General features: G+C 42.1%; 1 protein-coding gene across 1 annotated transcript in view; it reads right to left on the minus strand.

Moving 5' to 3' along the window:
• Positions 1 to 13,558, minus strand: part of lrp1bb (low density lipoprotein receptor-related protein 1Bb) — a 173,737-nt gene that overhangs the window by 36,006 nt on the left and 124,173 nt on the right. Inside the window, exons 52-62 of the mRNA XM_076159072.1 lie at positions 12,581 to 12,703; positions 11,231 to 11,371; positions 10,816 to 11,003; positions 9,082 to 9,265; positions 8,910 to 8,995; positions 5,905 to 6,027; positions 1,646 to 1,827; positions 1,237 to 1,436; positions 859 to 1,047; positions 570 to 718; positions 222 to 315 (exon numbers count right to left, since the gene is read on the minus strand). Of these exons, the coding sequence (XP_076015187.1) occupies positions 222 to 315; positions 570 to 718; positions 859 to 1,047; positions 1,237 to 1,436; positions 1,646 to 1,827; positions 5,905 to 6,027; positions 8,910 to 8,995; positions 9,082 to 9,265; positions 10,816 to 11,003; positions 11,231 to 11,371; positions 12,581 to 12,703 (1,659 nt within the window). The remainder of the gene's footprint in view (positions 1 to 221; positions 316 to 569; positions 719 to 858; positions 1,048 to 1,236; positions 1,437 to 1,645; positions 1,828 to 5,904; positions 6,028 to 8,909; positions 8,996 to 9,081; positions 9,266 to 10,815; positions 11,004 to 11,230; positions 11,372 to 12,580; positions 12,704 to 13,558) is intronic.

Here is a 13,558-nt window from a genome sequence, read left to right on the forward strand (position 1 = left end):
TATAAACAAATATTGACTACAAAGGATATGCTTCAAGAGAAAGAAAAAAGCAGCAGATGACAGGAAAAGTTCAATTTGTGAACAATAAAAGCACATTACCAATGGATTTTGACATCCATTAGGCAAAAGTGAGTGAAACATCATTCCTGTAAACTGCTTTTGAATATACCTATTTGGAATGTAAATGTTTTGTGGAAACGGTGAAATAATCCAGCACTCACGGCAGTCAGCAGGTTCGTCAGATCCGTCCCCGCAGTCATCCACTGTGTCACACTTCCACCAGAACGGGATGCACTCATCTGTCCCACAGCGAAACTATTGACTCACACAAAAAAAAAACATGGAATTTAAAGTCAACATGAATAGTGGATCTCGCGCTTTAGCTTTCTTCACAGCAAAATCACAAATCAATAAACGGCTATCTCTATGGCAACAAAGTGTATTTCCCACTGGCGGAAATCATATGAAAGCAAGTTATAGAGAGAAAATACACTAACACAAGTAATCTCCCTTTGGGCAAGTAAAACATGGACAGTTGAAACGTGATTAAACTAAAAAATTTCGCTGACCTGACTGGCGGTGCAGTTGGAGAGGCAGGTCTTATTATCGGCAGCCAAGTAAAAATTTGTGGGACAGGCGCACTTGTGCTCCCCACCAGGAGAGAGAAGACACAGGTGGCTACATCCTCCATTTGCAATCTGACACTGGTGCTTGTGCACTGCGAAAAGAAACACACAGAAGCACATGAATTCAAACTGTATCACACAAACAATTTCCTTCTTCATAGTGTTGAGACCTGTAAGCATCACTCAGTGTGAGAAGGTAAAAACAAACACGGGTGCCAGATGGACGTCCTACCTTCAGGCTGGCGCAGGGAATGGTAGACCTTGATGGATTTGATGGCCTGCCAGGAGTTGAGTAACTCCATGCCTTGAGCGCCGGTTGTTTTGTGAGCCCTTCGTAGTGATTTGGATTTCCCATCAGTCCAGTAGACAAAGTCCGCAAACAAAGTCAATGCCATGACTCCGTGGATGTGATCATAGGCCACTAGAGAGGCACACATAAGAGTGGGTAAAATCCAGGAGTTCTCTGGTTAAATCCAGATGTGGACTAGGATTTGCCTCTAATTATTCAACACTACCTCATCTTGCAACACCACTGGACTCTTTCAATCAAATCCACAACCCACCTATTCATCAGATTAACTAATACTAATTTACAAATACATCATCTCACCCTTGTGCCTTTGGGTGCCATCCATGTTGGAAAACAGGATGTGGTTGTCATCTGCCCAGTAGAGCCTCTTGTTGGTATAATCAATGGTGAGAGCAGTGGGGCTATAGATTTCATTGTCAACAATGACCGTCTGACCTCGGCCATCCATGCCAACACGTCCAATGTAAGGGGCTTCACAGCAGTCAACCCAAAATACGTATCTAGTCATAAATACAGATTAAAGGGATTTTTATGGATAAAACAGGGATATCAAAAATTAGGAAAACAAGAGAGGAACCATGAAATCGAAACGGTGGAAAAGGTTTCCAGGTTAAGAATCAGCAAATACTGACTTTGCCTCAGTTTGCCCCTGAAGTTGTGAAAACTAAAAGTGACCAAATGTGAGACAAAATGTTGTTGATATCATTACCCTGTCTGCGGATCCAAGGCCAAGTCTGTGGGGTTTCTGAGGTTGGAGCTGATCAGGACAGTAGGGTAGAGGCCATTGGCTTTGGACACTTCCATCGTTTTCCTCTCCACATCACACCAGTACAGATTCTTCCCTATCCAATCCACTGCTAAAGCACTGGGCACTGATGTTCTGTGAACCACCTGTTAATACAGGCAGAGAGGAAGGAATTTCAGTCGCTGCCATTGACCTTTACACATCGGAGAAGTGCTTGAAATGATTTCAAACATGAATGTATGAATGCTCTTTAGATCATCCAACAAACACTAGAGCAGAGTCAGTTTAATGGCCTCATAGGGGTAAGGGGTAAACCATCTTCACTCACTGGTCAGAAGCATACAGTTTTTATGAACCACATGCATCATTTTAGAGAGTATCCTCTGAAATGGATAAGTAGGGTCATAATCTTTTCACAGATGGAAACAAACTACAGTGCCTCTACAGATCTCTAGAGAAACACATCACACACAAAGTGCTGCGTACACCCAGAGATACAAATAAATGTTCCTGTGATGAGCAGAACGTGAAAAACAAATTTGTTTCACGTCTAATTTGCATGTGTCTCCAACGATAACAGCTTCTTCCTGTGTTCCAAAAGTAGAAGCTGATGTTAAGTGGGTGTTAATGACTCGTTGCAGACAAGAAGCGTTGAATTTCATTACTGAGCGATTTCCTTAGGAGCAATGTTGATCAACAATTACTGATACTAATTCCCTATAGTCAACTAACTAAAGTTATGTTAAAATGTTTGCCTATATGTACAGTACAGTATGACAGAGGCATGGGAAGATGCCTTTAGCACACACTGAAATTTCTATCCGTGTCTAATTGCATAATTGGTTACAGTTGTCTGACTGGATGGATAAGAGTCAACCTCATTACTTTGTATCAAAGTGAAAGAAGCAAACATTGTCATATATAAATGAAAAGAGCTAAGGTGATTTGGGAATTATGTGTTAGGTCAGAGGTGGTCTGATCAGTTAGAACTATAGCAACAAGTTTATACTAAAAATTGTCTATGCCTCCGGTTCTAGAAAAACTCAAGATCAGCTGTGCCAATACACCCACACTTAAACAAGAGGGTTTATTCAACTCAGCTGGGCTGAGCATTCAGGCTTGCATATTGCACATTGGTTGACATAAAAAGTAACTGTGGATATGCAAATATAATGCTTAAATTGTAAAGCTGATAATCAAGGCAAAAGAGCAGCAGGTGGGACAGGGAGGCAGAGAGATATCATTGAAGGATTTGGTTAGACATGACATGAAATTAAAAGAAAGAAAGAAAGTGAAAAATCCAGGGACTATCGAGGAACTCCATCAATATCCCAAAGGCAGCCTGGCCTTTTCAACAGCAAAAGTAGATGTTGAGAATAGTGCCAGCTGGCAGCTGAATCCAATGCCTTGAAAACACCATTTTAAAAATCCTGACACTCGAGCAATCTGCTTTTAAAGAACACAATGTGCTGTGAGGCCTTCTCTGACATCAATTGCAATAAAATATACAGCCGTGCCAATAGATTGTCAAGTCCCAGAAGCAATAATTTGGATTAAACTGATCTTAAATCAGCCACTGAATGTCACAGATCGGGCAGAACTCCATCAGAACTGTCCCCCATCAGGTAAAATGGATGAGGTGCCATTCGTGACATAAAACCCCTCAGGCAGACAGCATTTTCCTGTATTGATTCAACGGATTGCTTCATGTGGAAATGAAGGTTAACTTGTGAGGTATGTCAACATTTTATTTTGACTCAGCAAACATGAAGACCTGACGATGATGATGAATGCCATTCACCCTGGCCCGACAAACATATTTTGCTTTTAGAGAACAAAATGTTTCCCTTAAAGACGAAAGCAAAAACTTACTTGGTAAACTTACTTCATAGCTAAAGTAATCCCAAAGGAGGACAAAGACTAAAATCTATCATCACATTTTGTTTTAGATTCATTGGATTTAGACCAAAGGATTAATTGACAGCGCTTTCCCATAAATAAACTACCTCTATTCTATTTTTACTCGTAACAGGAAAGAACACAATAATGATTGCTTAAGATAAATTTAGCTCCAGGGTTCGAAGGTAAATCAATATTGAATTACAAAAGGCAGAAATCTGCTGCTGTCGTCCACTGTGTGGGTTGAAACCAATGAACAATCGCAGCGGGGGGCCTTTCATTAGCCGTCAAAGGCAAGATACCCGCTGTGACATCATCGATTTGGGTGTGGCGAGGAGTTAACATCCTGGACTGTGTTGTCATTGTTGCTAATAGGGATTTGAGGAGTGACAGTTGAGAGGAGGGCTGCAATCACCTGAAAATAGATCTGTGCTCCATTAGCTGCACTGTTACTATTATTCTGATTGAGGAATAGAGTGAGTGAAGCGCTGTATGATTGGCAGCTGTCAGTTTGGTGATTTTAATATCTAAAGGTTTCAGCCCAAACAGGGCGTCGGAGAAACAGATTTCTCTTAAAAATGCAAATGTGGATCATTACTTATCACCTTGAATCTACGGTGTTAGTAGTTCCGAAACATCTGAAAAAGAACTTAAAAGAAGAAAACTTAGAAGCTGCTCAACACTGTGTTAGAGAAACCAAAGCTTTTTCGGTATTTCCTGCCAGGGTCAAACGAAGAGCGATTATGAAAGTGGCCTGGATGAGCTTCCCCGTGTGGTCAAACTCTACCAGAGGCTCTTTTAATTAACCCACTGTGAGAACCTGTATGTCAAGCAGTTATCCTTTTGTTAGGCTGTGTCAGTGGCTCAAACACAGACCGTTGAAGTAATTGAGCTGAATGAGCCCATTGCCCCTTCACACTAATGCTAATGAGCCGTACGCTGAGGTGCCCAGCCAGGGTTCTGCTGACGTCCCAGTGTTTGGGCTCCGATCCTGTGACCCAGGCAGACCTCGGTGATTACGTACGGAGAGCACCATTGTGTTATCAGGCCTGTTAGATTTATATGAAAGCCAATGGTAATATTGTCGTCATTAACACACATTCGTTGTTGTTAAGCGAACAGGCTTTTGGCTGCTGGCAGTAAAAGTCCATTATGCTGTCTATAAAAAAGATGAAGGGTGCCCGTCGTCAGCTGAACAGTGATAATGAAAATGAGCCACTTAAGGAACACACTTACATTTCCAAAATCACACTGATGATGCATCATCCAACTACAGGGTCCTTAGAACTCATACCTCCACTATGGCCGAGCAAGCCTATATGCTGATCTAAAGAAGAAGATGACTATAATAATAAAAATACGAGAACATAACTGGTTTACGTGTCATAAGAAGTTTCTAGTGACAAAAATATCAAAAAGCTCCATTAAAACAAATCATTATTGAAATTGCTGGATCTGATCCTGGGTCCAGATCTGCACTATAACAATCTTTCCAAAACCAATTCATAACTTAAATGATTCTACTAACCAACTTACTCAGGAACTAACTAACTGACATGTGAAAACCAAATCTAGTTGGTGGAGCTAATGTGAAAAGAAATGTTGACATCCACCTTCACATTTTTGTATAACTGAAAGTGACATTAATAACTTTGTGACCACTAGGGAGCAGAGTTTAGCAAACTAACCAACATCGAACATGTTGTTGCCTTCATCTTGAAATAGCTTTAAATACTCAATTCAGTGTTGAAAACCTATAGCCTACTTAGAGTAAAAAAATAAAAGGAGTTTTCGAATATAAAAAGAAATTGTAGTTTTGGTTAAAAGAGAACATATCTGGGACTTTTTGCTTGTTAGATACCAAACTTTCTTCACAGCCAGTTGGTAACTTTGTCTGTCTGCTGTCTGGCGCTTGGCATCACAGCTTTTTAATGGCTGCCTTCTACTGCTGGAAACGGAGCTAGTGTGAGCAGCTAGTACTTAACTACATGGTAAAAGTGTGTGTGTGACAAAAATAATGAGATAAAACAGGCTGAAAGGTCCGCAGAGGTGCAGAAGTGGATAGACATTCTCAAAGGGGGGTGTCATTACGAGAGAGCCTTTACATTAAGCAAAGTGATATGATTCAATATTAAAATAAAAGGTATTGATCAATGCAGGTTCACAAAAGCGGCACAAATAACAGTTGCAAGGCAGTGAGAGAGAAACAAATGAATGCCAGAGGGAGCGGGAGTGGGAGCAGGGAAAATAAGGTCAAGGACTCCTACACAAAGTGGCACACGGCATCATATGGCAACGTTACAGAGACTAAACCGGGGCGGTACCTTGAGGTCACTCCCATTGAGCCGCATTCTGTTGATCTTCCGACCGCTTGGCCTAGTTGAATCCACCCAATAGATGAATTCCTTCTTGTAGTCAAAGTCTATGTGGATGATGTTGTTAAGACCCTAAGGATTACAGAGAGAGAGAGAGAGAGAGAGAGAGAGAGAGAGAGAGAGAGACAGAGAGAAAAGGAAGTGTGAATGGAGCGTAAGGTCTGTTTGAGGGTTGAAAAAAACAAAAATGGTGTCAATTCTAAGCAGATGATGACAGTGTACAGTAATATTATGGGTTTGGCAGTTAATACATTTTCTAATTTTGACCAGATATTAATTAATTTATCCTTCAAGTAAACAGTTTCATGTTATTTCTGGTAAACATGAAGATATAGCTACGTATTAAGATCAAATCAATCCATCAGAATCAGAAACATGATCCAATCAGCCTCCACGTCCACACTGCTCTGTGATGCTTTATTTACATGCAGAGTTGATTTAGGAGAGCTTCCCCAGAGGGACCCGCTGCCTTAAGCTATACACAGCATTTGAAAAGAAGGCGAAAAAGCAGGCATATACCCTATCAAAGCAGAAGACTGAGGTACTTCCCCACTCTGTCATGCTCATAGGATCCCACTGTCAGTCACACCGGGCTCATTTCTTAACAAGTGTCCCTACCCTGCTGTCTTACACTACGGGCGCCTAGAAGAGGTGTCAGATAATCTGACAAACGGAACAAGACGTCTTCATCAGATCATCAACACCCACGCAGACAGGCGCCGAGAGTGTCCTGAGGGAGCCTACCGCCTCAAACAATGGCTAAAAAAAATGGAACACACATGACCACTATATTAGTAAATTGGGTCTGCTGAATCTGGATGTAGGGAGAGCAGGGAGAGATGGAAAGCATGCAGCACTGAGTCTGAGACCCACTGCTATTATATTGTGGCTCTTAGCTGAAGTTCAAGTAGGAACACTTCACCTCCCCTGCATTTCACAACGCACCTGACACTTATCAACCGAATAATCAACCAGAATCAACTGCAGGTCTCCTTAACTTTTCCTGTAAACTTCTAAAACTTAGCACAATTTTCTTTCAATGCCGATTTTGTGTACTTGGTAGCTGCATAAAAGAGCTTGTGTTCCAATTGCATTTTGCATGGGAGCTATGGGAATTGTTGTTCGGCAACCTGCTGTCATCACGCCCTGTTTAAATATCGTCAAATATCAGTCATGATGCGAAAAAACACTGAAATTTGAATCACATTACAGTCATATTACTCGTTTTGAGCTACAGTGGCTCTCCTGGTTGAGTCATATCACAGATGAGTATCATTATCTGCACAGCCCTTACATACAGTAGAAACGCTCTAAAATGCAACTGAATGGGTTTAATAAAAGCCCTGGACTGACTCATACTTTGAGTTAGTGGTGTTTGTAGTGTGAAGACACATTTATAATGGTAGCAGTAGAATTAAATATAAGGCAAAACGGATGAGCTCATTGGAAATGTACATAATATCATGAACACAATCTGAGCAGGGCTATGTAATGGTGTGGTAAAGCGATATGAGGTCAGTGGAGTATCCGCCACCACTTAGCGGACCCGTGTGCACATTTCCCTCCCTCGCTTCCATTAACTCACACATACAGTGATTAAAATGACTTGTAGCTGATGAGAACCAATACAGACTGTGAAGTACAGCAAGTCAAGAGGTTAACGTGACTGTAAGAGGAGAGACTGTAGAGTACCCATGGGCTGATTTAAATCACAGACGGCCATTTATGATAATCAGCAGTCACATTCAAGCTGTGACCGGAACAGCTGCGATGAGACCTAGAAATGATTGAAATAGCTTTTCCATGGGGTCCTCCATAGGGTCGTTTCCCTCTCTGCCAATCAGGATAGCCAGTTACATATAGCCATAGAGTGGGAGGACGGGAAATCGTGATTGACGGTGACAATCATGTTTGAAAAGTAGACGAGTTTATAGAGGTTTGTACGCAATTTCCACGTTCGATTGCGGAAGAGAAATCTCCTTCTGCAGCGTACACCCACCCAAGCCCCAGACTTGTTTAGAGATATAAGGAGTTTAAAGTTTGCCATTCCATCCAAGCTGAACAAAAGCAACTTTGACACTCCAAGATATCAAACTTGTAAATTCGAGTGCACAGAGACATTTTCATTTGCATTTTCAGTAGGATCAGGAAGTTGAAATATATTGTAAGGGTAACATTCAAAGGGCCTTTTTTTTGGCATTTTATCTAATTTTGCTGGGGCAGAGTGAAACGCTGTTGAAAGTTGAAAATGTCAAATGTTTAGAAAGCGCTCACTGATGTCAAGCCCTTTCTTGTTTTTATTTCCAGTTGACCGATCGGACATAAGAAACAGACTGTGTGGTCACAACAGCAGCGGCAAGGTGGACTGGGATCATCCAGGTGCTCATGAAACTGGAGTTAATGGAAAAAGTTTATTAAACGTCTCCTGGTTGCTCTCTCCCACTGATGACATCACTGCCAAACTTGCAAACGGAGGTTAACACTCAAGGTGATTATTTCCTCCTGAAAAAGTGCCCTTACCAGCTGTTTTTCTACTCAAAATGCATTACATATGTATGTGTGTAATCATATCGAAGCAGCAAAACATCCTGTTTTCCAAGACTTCCTACCACTTCTCTGCAATAAGACATCTTAAAATATGTCCTTAATGTAATGTTGGTTTTATAAAGCCTGTTGTGATGGACTCTTATGTGCACATGCATTAGGCAGATGTACTGTACACTGTGGCTTTACTCCATATTTGAAAGTGGCTCTCACATGGCCCTTAATACCAAACCACGCCACCACACTAATTGCCACCCGGATGCACCCATTTTCTGATGTTGTCTACTTCAGTGTTTAGTTGACAGGCTGTGTACGGGGGAATGAAAGAAATAGGGGGAGACAAGGCTGAAGATGGCAATTTGAATAGTTTTAGCAGTATGGAACTACTTGTCATACTTGTCAACTCTCACCTGTTTCAAGATGGTGTAATTGGAGCCATCCACACTCAGCTTCCTGATCTCATGGTGGTCTGCCATAATGAGAAAGGGCTCCTCAACTGAAATCAAGAATATGTACAAAGGTGAACAGTGGGGCTTAAGCCCTTGTATTTATGAAAGTGCGGAGATCCAGAAATAAGCTGACCTGATACAGCCTTGCAGGTGTTGGGGTTGCGCTCCATCGGTTCATAGCCATCCACACACAGGCACTTGTAGGAGCCGTAGGTGTTGATGCAGCGCTGGCTGCAGGGAAGACTGGAGGAGCACTCATCCACATCCACGCAAGTCTTCCCATCGTCCTTCAGGCGGAAACCAGGCCAGCACTTACACTGATCACAGAGAAGAAAGTGAAAAGCCATCATCTGATTTAGTCGTTAAAGCCTGGGATTGTGAAACAGACACATTTAGTTTTAAGGTCAGAATGCCAATACTGAAAATAGCTGTGAATAGGACACACACTGTATGGATGCTAACAATCATAAATATTATCATACGAGATGCAAAATACAAACATGCTGATATTGATATGTCACCTACTACCAGCTAATAAATAACATTTATTGAACATTTTAATCCTTTCTTTTTAATATGATTCTGTATTGTGGCCTTGGTGTAAAATCAATAAGCCTCATGGTTGCTAGGGGGCTGACCTCGATAAAAGTATTATCTATTTTTATAGGATGGTGATTCTTACACCATCCTATAATAATAGATAATACTTTTATCGAGGTCAGCACCCTAGCAACCAACCATATAACATGATGACACCGGCCTTGATACGGATATAATACAGCTTCAAAGTTTGGTCATTTCAGTGACCATGATGTTCTGACCATCCCCCCCCTGAAATAACTCAAAGTGCTTGTATCAGCTGCTCTGGTCCCAGTGCAAATCCCCGTCTTATCCAAAGTTATAACCTTGAGGGCCTTTCTGCTGATCTCCCTGTTCAGACCACAAACAGATGAGCTTAGGCCCTGCATTGATGTGCTCTCTGTGCAGCCCTGAACCCCCCCGCCTCCATTATTACAGCAGGGAGAGAGAGGGGCCTCTCTGCTTCCAGCTACTTCCCTGACGCAGTGGACACCAACTTACGGAAGAGTAGGTTGGCAAATCCCAGAGATGAAGGCATAAACTACCTCCCTCTGACAACGGTGATGGCTGCCATAACACTTCAGGGGACGTGGCCTTGACCTTGATTCAATCCCAAACATCAGCTGCGAGGCACAGCACAATCGCCCAGCAAAGTCAGGGAGCACAAACTGTCGCAAGTACATCAAACTCTTTATAAAGGTTATGTTAACTTAATAAACCTAAAGAGATGGACTTTTTTTTATCTCTTTAATGGTGTGTAAACCTAAGTTTGGTTCATTATGTCTCCATGACTCAATATGCTGGTGTTAGTCCTACCGTATGATCCACATTTGACCTTGCGATGAATCAGAAATGGAATTGCTAAATAAATGAAATAGATTAATCAAATGTGGAAAATAGATATTGTTAATTACAATTTCATCAAACTGTCTAGTGCAGATCCAGTGGAGGTTGTGCAGCGAACATCACATCTACATAACCACAGTGATAGATCAGATGCAGGTTTATCGAATTAAATGGACACCCCCAAGATTAGATGAAATGTGTTCTAATAATAAACAGACCAAAGGAGAGATAAGTAAGACTGATACCACCTGCAGGTTAATGAATCAGCATCATCTCATATCCACATCCGGACTAAACTGAGCCTTCTTATAGTGTATAAGAAGATAAATACACATGGGTTATGAAACTGTTTCTGGATCCACCCCTGGTCTTGGATTGGCAACAGTCTGGATGAACCTCTTGCTGTAGGAACTGGACAATTTCTATTCGAATTGTAACTCACCTTGTATCCCACAGGAAGATCTTGGCAGTCCTGTGAGCACCCACTGACTCGGCGGTTCAGGCACTCATTCACGTTGCAGTTCTTCTCGTCTGAGTGGTCACCACAGTCGTCTCTTCCGTCGCAGAGATTTCCCTTAGAAATGCAGCGTCCGTTGGTGCACATGAAGAAGGAGCCATTGCACAGACTTCCTGGATAAAGCAAAAACATGCACCGTCACGAGCAGACGGCCTTGCAATTCCTCAACATAGTCGAGAAACGTCTTCGACCCTACAGATCCATCTCATGCAGGGAACGCTGTCCGGGCTCTACTCCATTTGGTTTGTGCCATGTGTCCCCCTGCCAGTTTCCAGGGAAAACGTCGCGGCAGCTGACACAGATGAAGAGATTCAAGCTGAGAGCCAAACATCAGTCTTACCTGCGGCCAGACATTTGAGGTTCAGTGGCAGTTCGTCGGAGTGGTCGGGACAGTCTGCGTAGCCGTCGCACTCCCACTGTGAGCTGAGCAGACAGCGGCCGTCCCCGCAGCGAAACTCCTCAGAGCCACAGGAGCGATAGACTGAACACAGAGAGAGAAGCAACCGATTTCAACTGATCATCAAACCATGCTGCAGCTGAGCAAAGGCACAGATTATGGAAAGGATTCCATCTCAAAAGAAGAATTTAGTTGAATTTGAGTGCGGTATGTGGGAGGAATACATCTGCACAAAGGTTTTTATGACCACTGTTCATGTTGCACAGAAGCAGCCGGATGGAGGTGTAATGATGTTTAAAACAAGCAGCACAGGCTGAAATCTTCACGTGCTGATACGCCTGTTTGATCTGCTTTCATCCTAAATGGATGACACTACAGAGAATTCCTCCTAACCTCTCTTTAATTATGATAAATAAATAAATCTGCATTACTGGCCGGCATTCAATTAAGGCTCCCGCCCTGAGGGACTGTGAACAGGCCTGGAAAAGAAAGGAAACCTTGGTAGAGACTTACTAAGGGTCCTTAGAGGCCTAGCAGCCGGGTTATTATTGCATGAATAAAATAACCATTAAATGGACGAGACACACAAGCAAAGAATTACAGCGATCCAGTTTGGCATAACCTAGCTGACCTATTTGAAGGTGGCCCCCCTCCCCATTCAACCCTTTACTGCCCACAGCCTGGCTCCAGATGCTGCTGACAGTTGTTCACGCACCTGTTCAGCCTGCCAAGCTCATCACACCTCTCCACCTCCACTCTCTCCTCACCTTTAAGCTCTTACACACATCGGCCCACACCGGGGAACACATTTTAATCGCCGCACTGCTGCGTCCACACACAAGAAGTCTTCACGTGTCCACATTTGGCCTTGAGATCTCTGCTGTTACTATGGTTTGTATCTAAGTGGACCTGAGCAGAGTTTGCATCACCCGGATCATCTCGGTGTTTCTCTGTCTGTTTGGGTCTATTCAGGTCGACCATAATTTGGATAGCATCTAATTATCAAAGGAGCTATTTTTAAACTAACAACACTCTGCCAAATTAGTATCTGAGCAAGCTCTCCCTATCCGCTCATCGGTCGTAATCTTAAAAAGGTTACTGTGAACGCAAAAAATTGAACACTTGGCTCTTCCGTGAACATGGACAGAAAATGCAAATGGGATGTAAGAAAAAGATTCACTCTCTCCACACTAAGAAATGACTTTTCTCCAACGTGCCTAATGCACCTTTGAGCAGAAACAATCTTCCCGCAGAGGCTAAATGTGAGAGGGGCAATGATAGAAACCTTCTTACCACATTCCACTGATTCATCCGAGCCATCTCCACAGTCATCATCGTGGTCGCAGACAAATCTCTGGGGGATGCACGCATTGTTCCGGCAGCGAAATGAGCTGTCATCGCATGTGTTGTTGGGTGCTAATGCATGAAAAGAAGTGGGTTGAGGTGCTAAGGCGTGATTGAACCTTTCCTCTCGTACTTGGCAAGCAATGTGTGTATAGGATCTTCACACATAAACATGACAAAAATTCCCAGAATTCTCTGTGATTCCTCATTGTAAAATAAGCTTTAGCAGACTTGAATCACATTTAAAAACAATACATGCTTTGGCTAATTAGTAAGATTGCAGTAGTTCAAAGGGGCTGAAATTATGTCCAATTATCTAAGTTTAGCTTTTTCTTGCTTGAATTACACTTTGAGTGGATTTCATAATCATACTTCAGATGTTTTGAACACAATAAACAAGAAGACCAAGAAGAAAGAGAAGAGAAAGAAAAGGAGTCGCTGGCCAAATTCAGGGGCAGAAGACAGAGAAGGACTGAAACGTCTGGAAAAACACTAAAGAATGATCCAAACTTTAAGGACAGGTTTAAGAATGTACTTATGATTACAAACAAACATTAGCGATGGATCTGTAAAAGAATCCTTGCAATTGAACCTCTACATCCTCACTTTAAATGTTGGAATGGGAAGAAACTGTCAACATACATAAACATGATACAGTGCCAATGTTTATTTGTGAAAGCTTCCGATCCCTGACAGGACGAATCACATAACACACAGGTACCATCAAAACATATGATGAAACTAATCCTGTTGAGAGGCACAAATAAGGGCATCAAATATCAAATCTGTTTTGTTTCAGTATTGGGAACATAAAAAGCAATAAAATGCAGAAATGTCAGCCTTCCTAATAAAAGCAAAGTAGCATTCTGGATTTATTTTTGTGACCTATAAAGCTGATTCCCACTTGGTAAGAATGAAGATTTCTTA

Source organism: Genypterus blacodes, unplaced genomic scaffold, assembly GCF_046128005.1.
Source record: "Genypterus blacodes isolate CSIRO-AG114 ecotype Tasmania unplaced genomic scaffold, CSIRO-AGI_Gbla_v1 ptg000093l_1, whole genome shotgun sequence".
Lineage (NCBI taxonomy): Eukaryota > Metazoa > Chordata > Actinopteri > Ophidiiformes > Ophidiidae > Genypterus > Genypterus blacodes.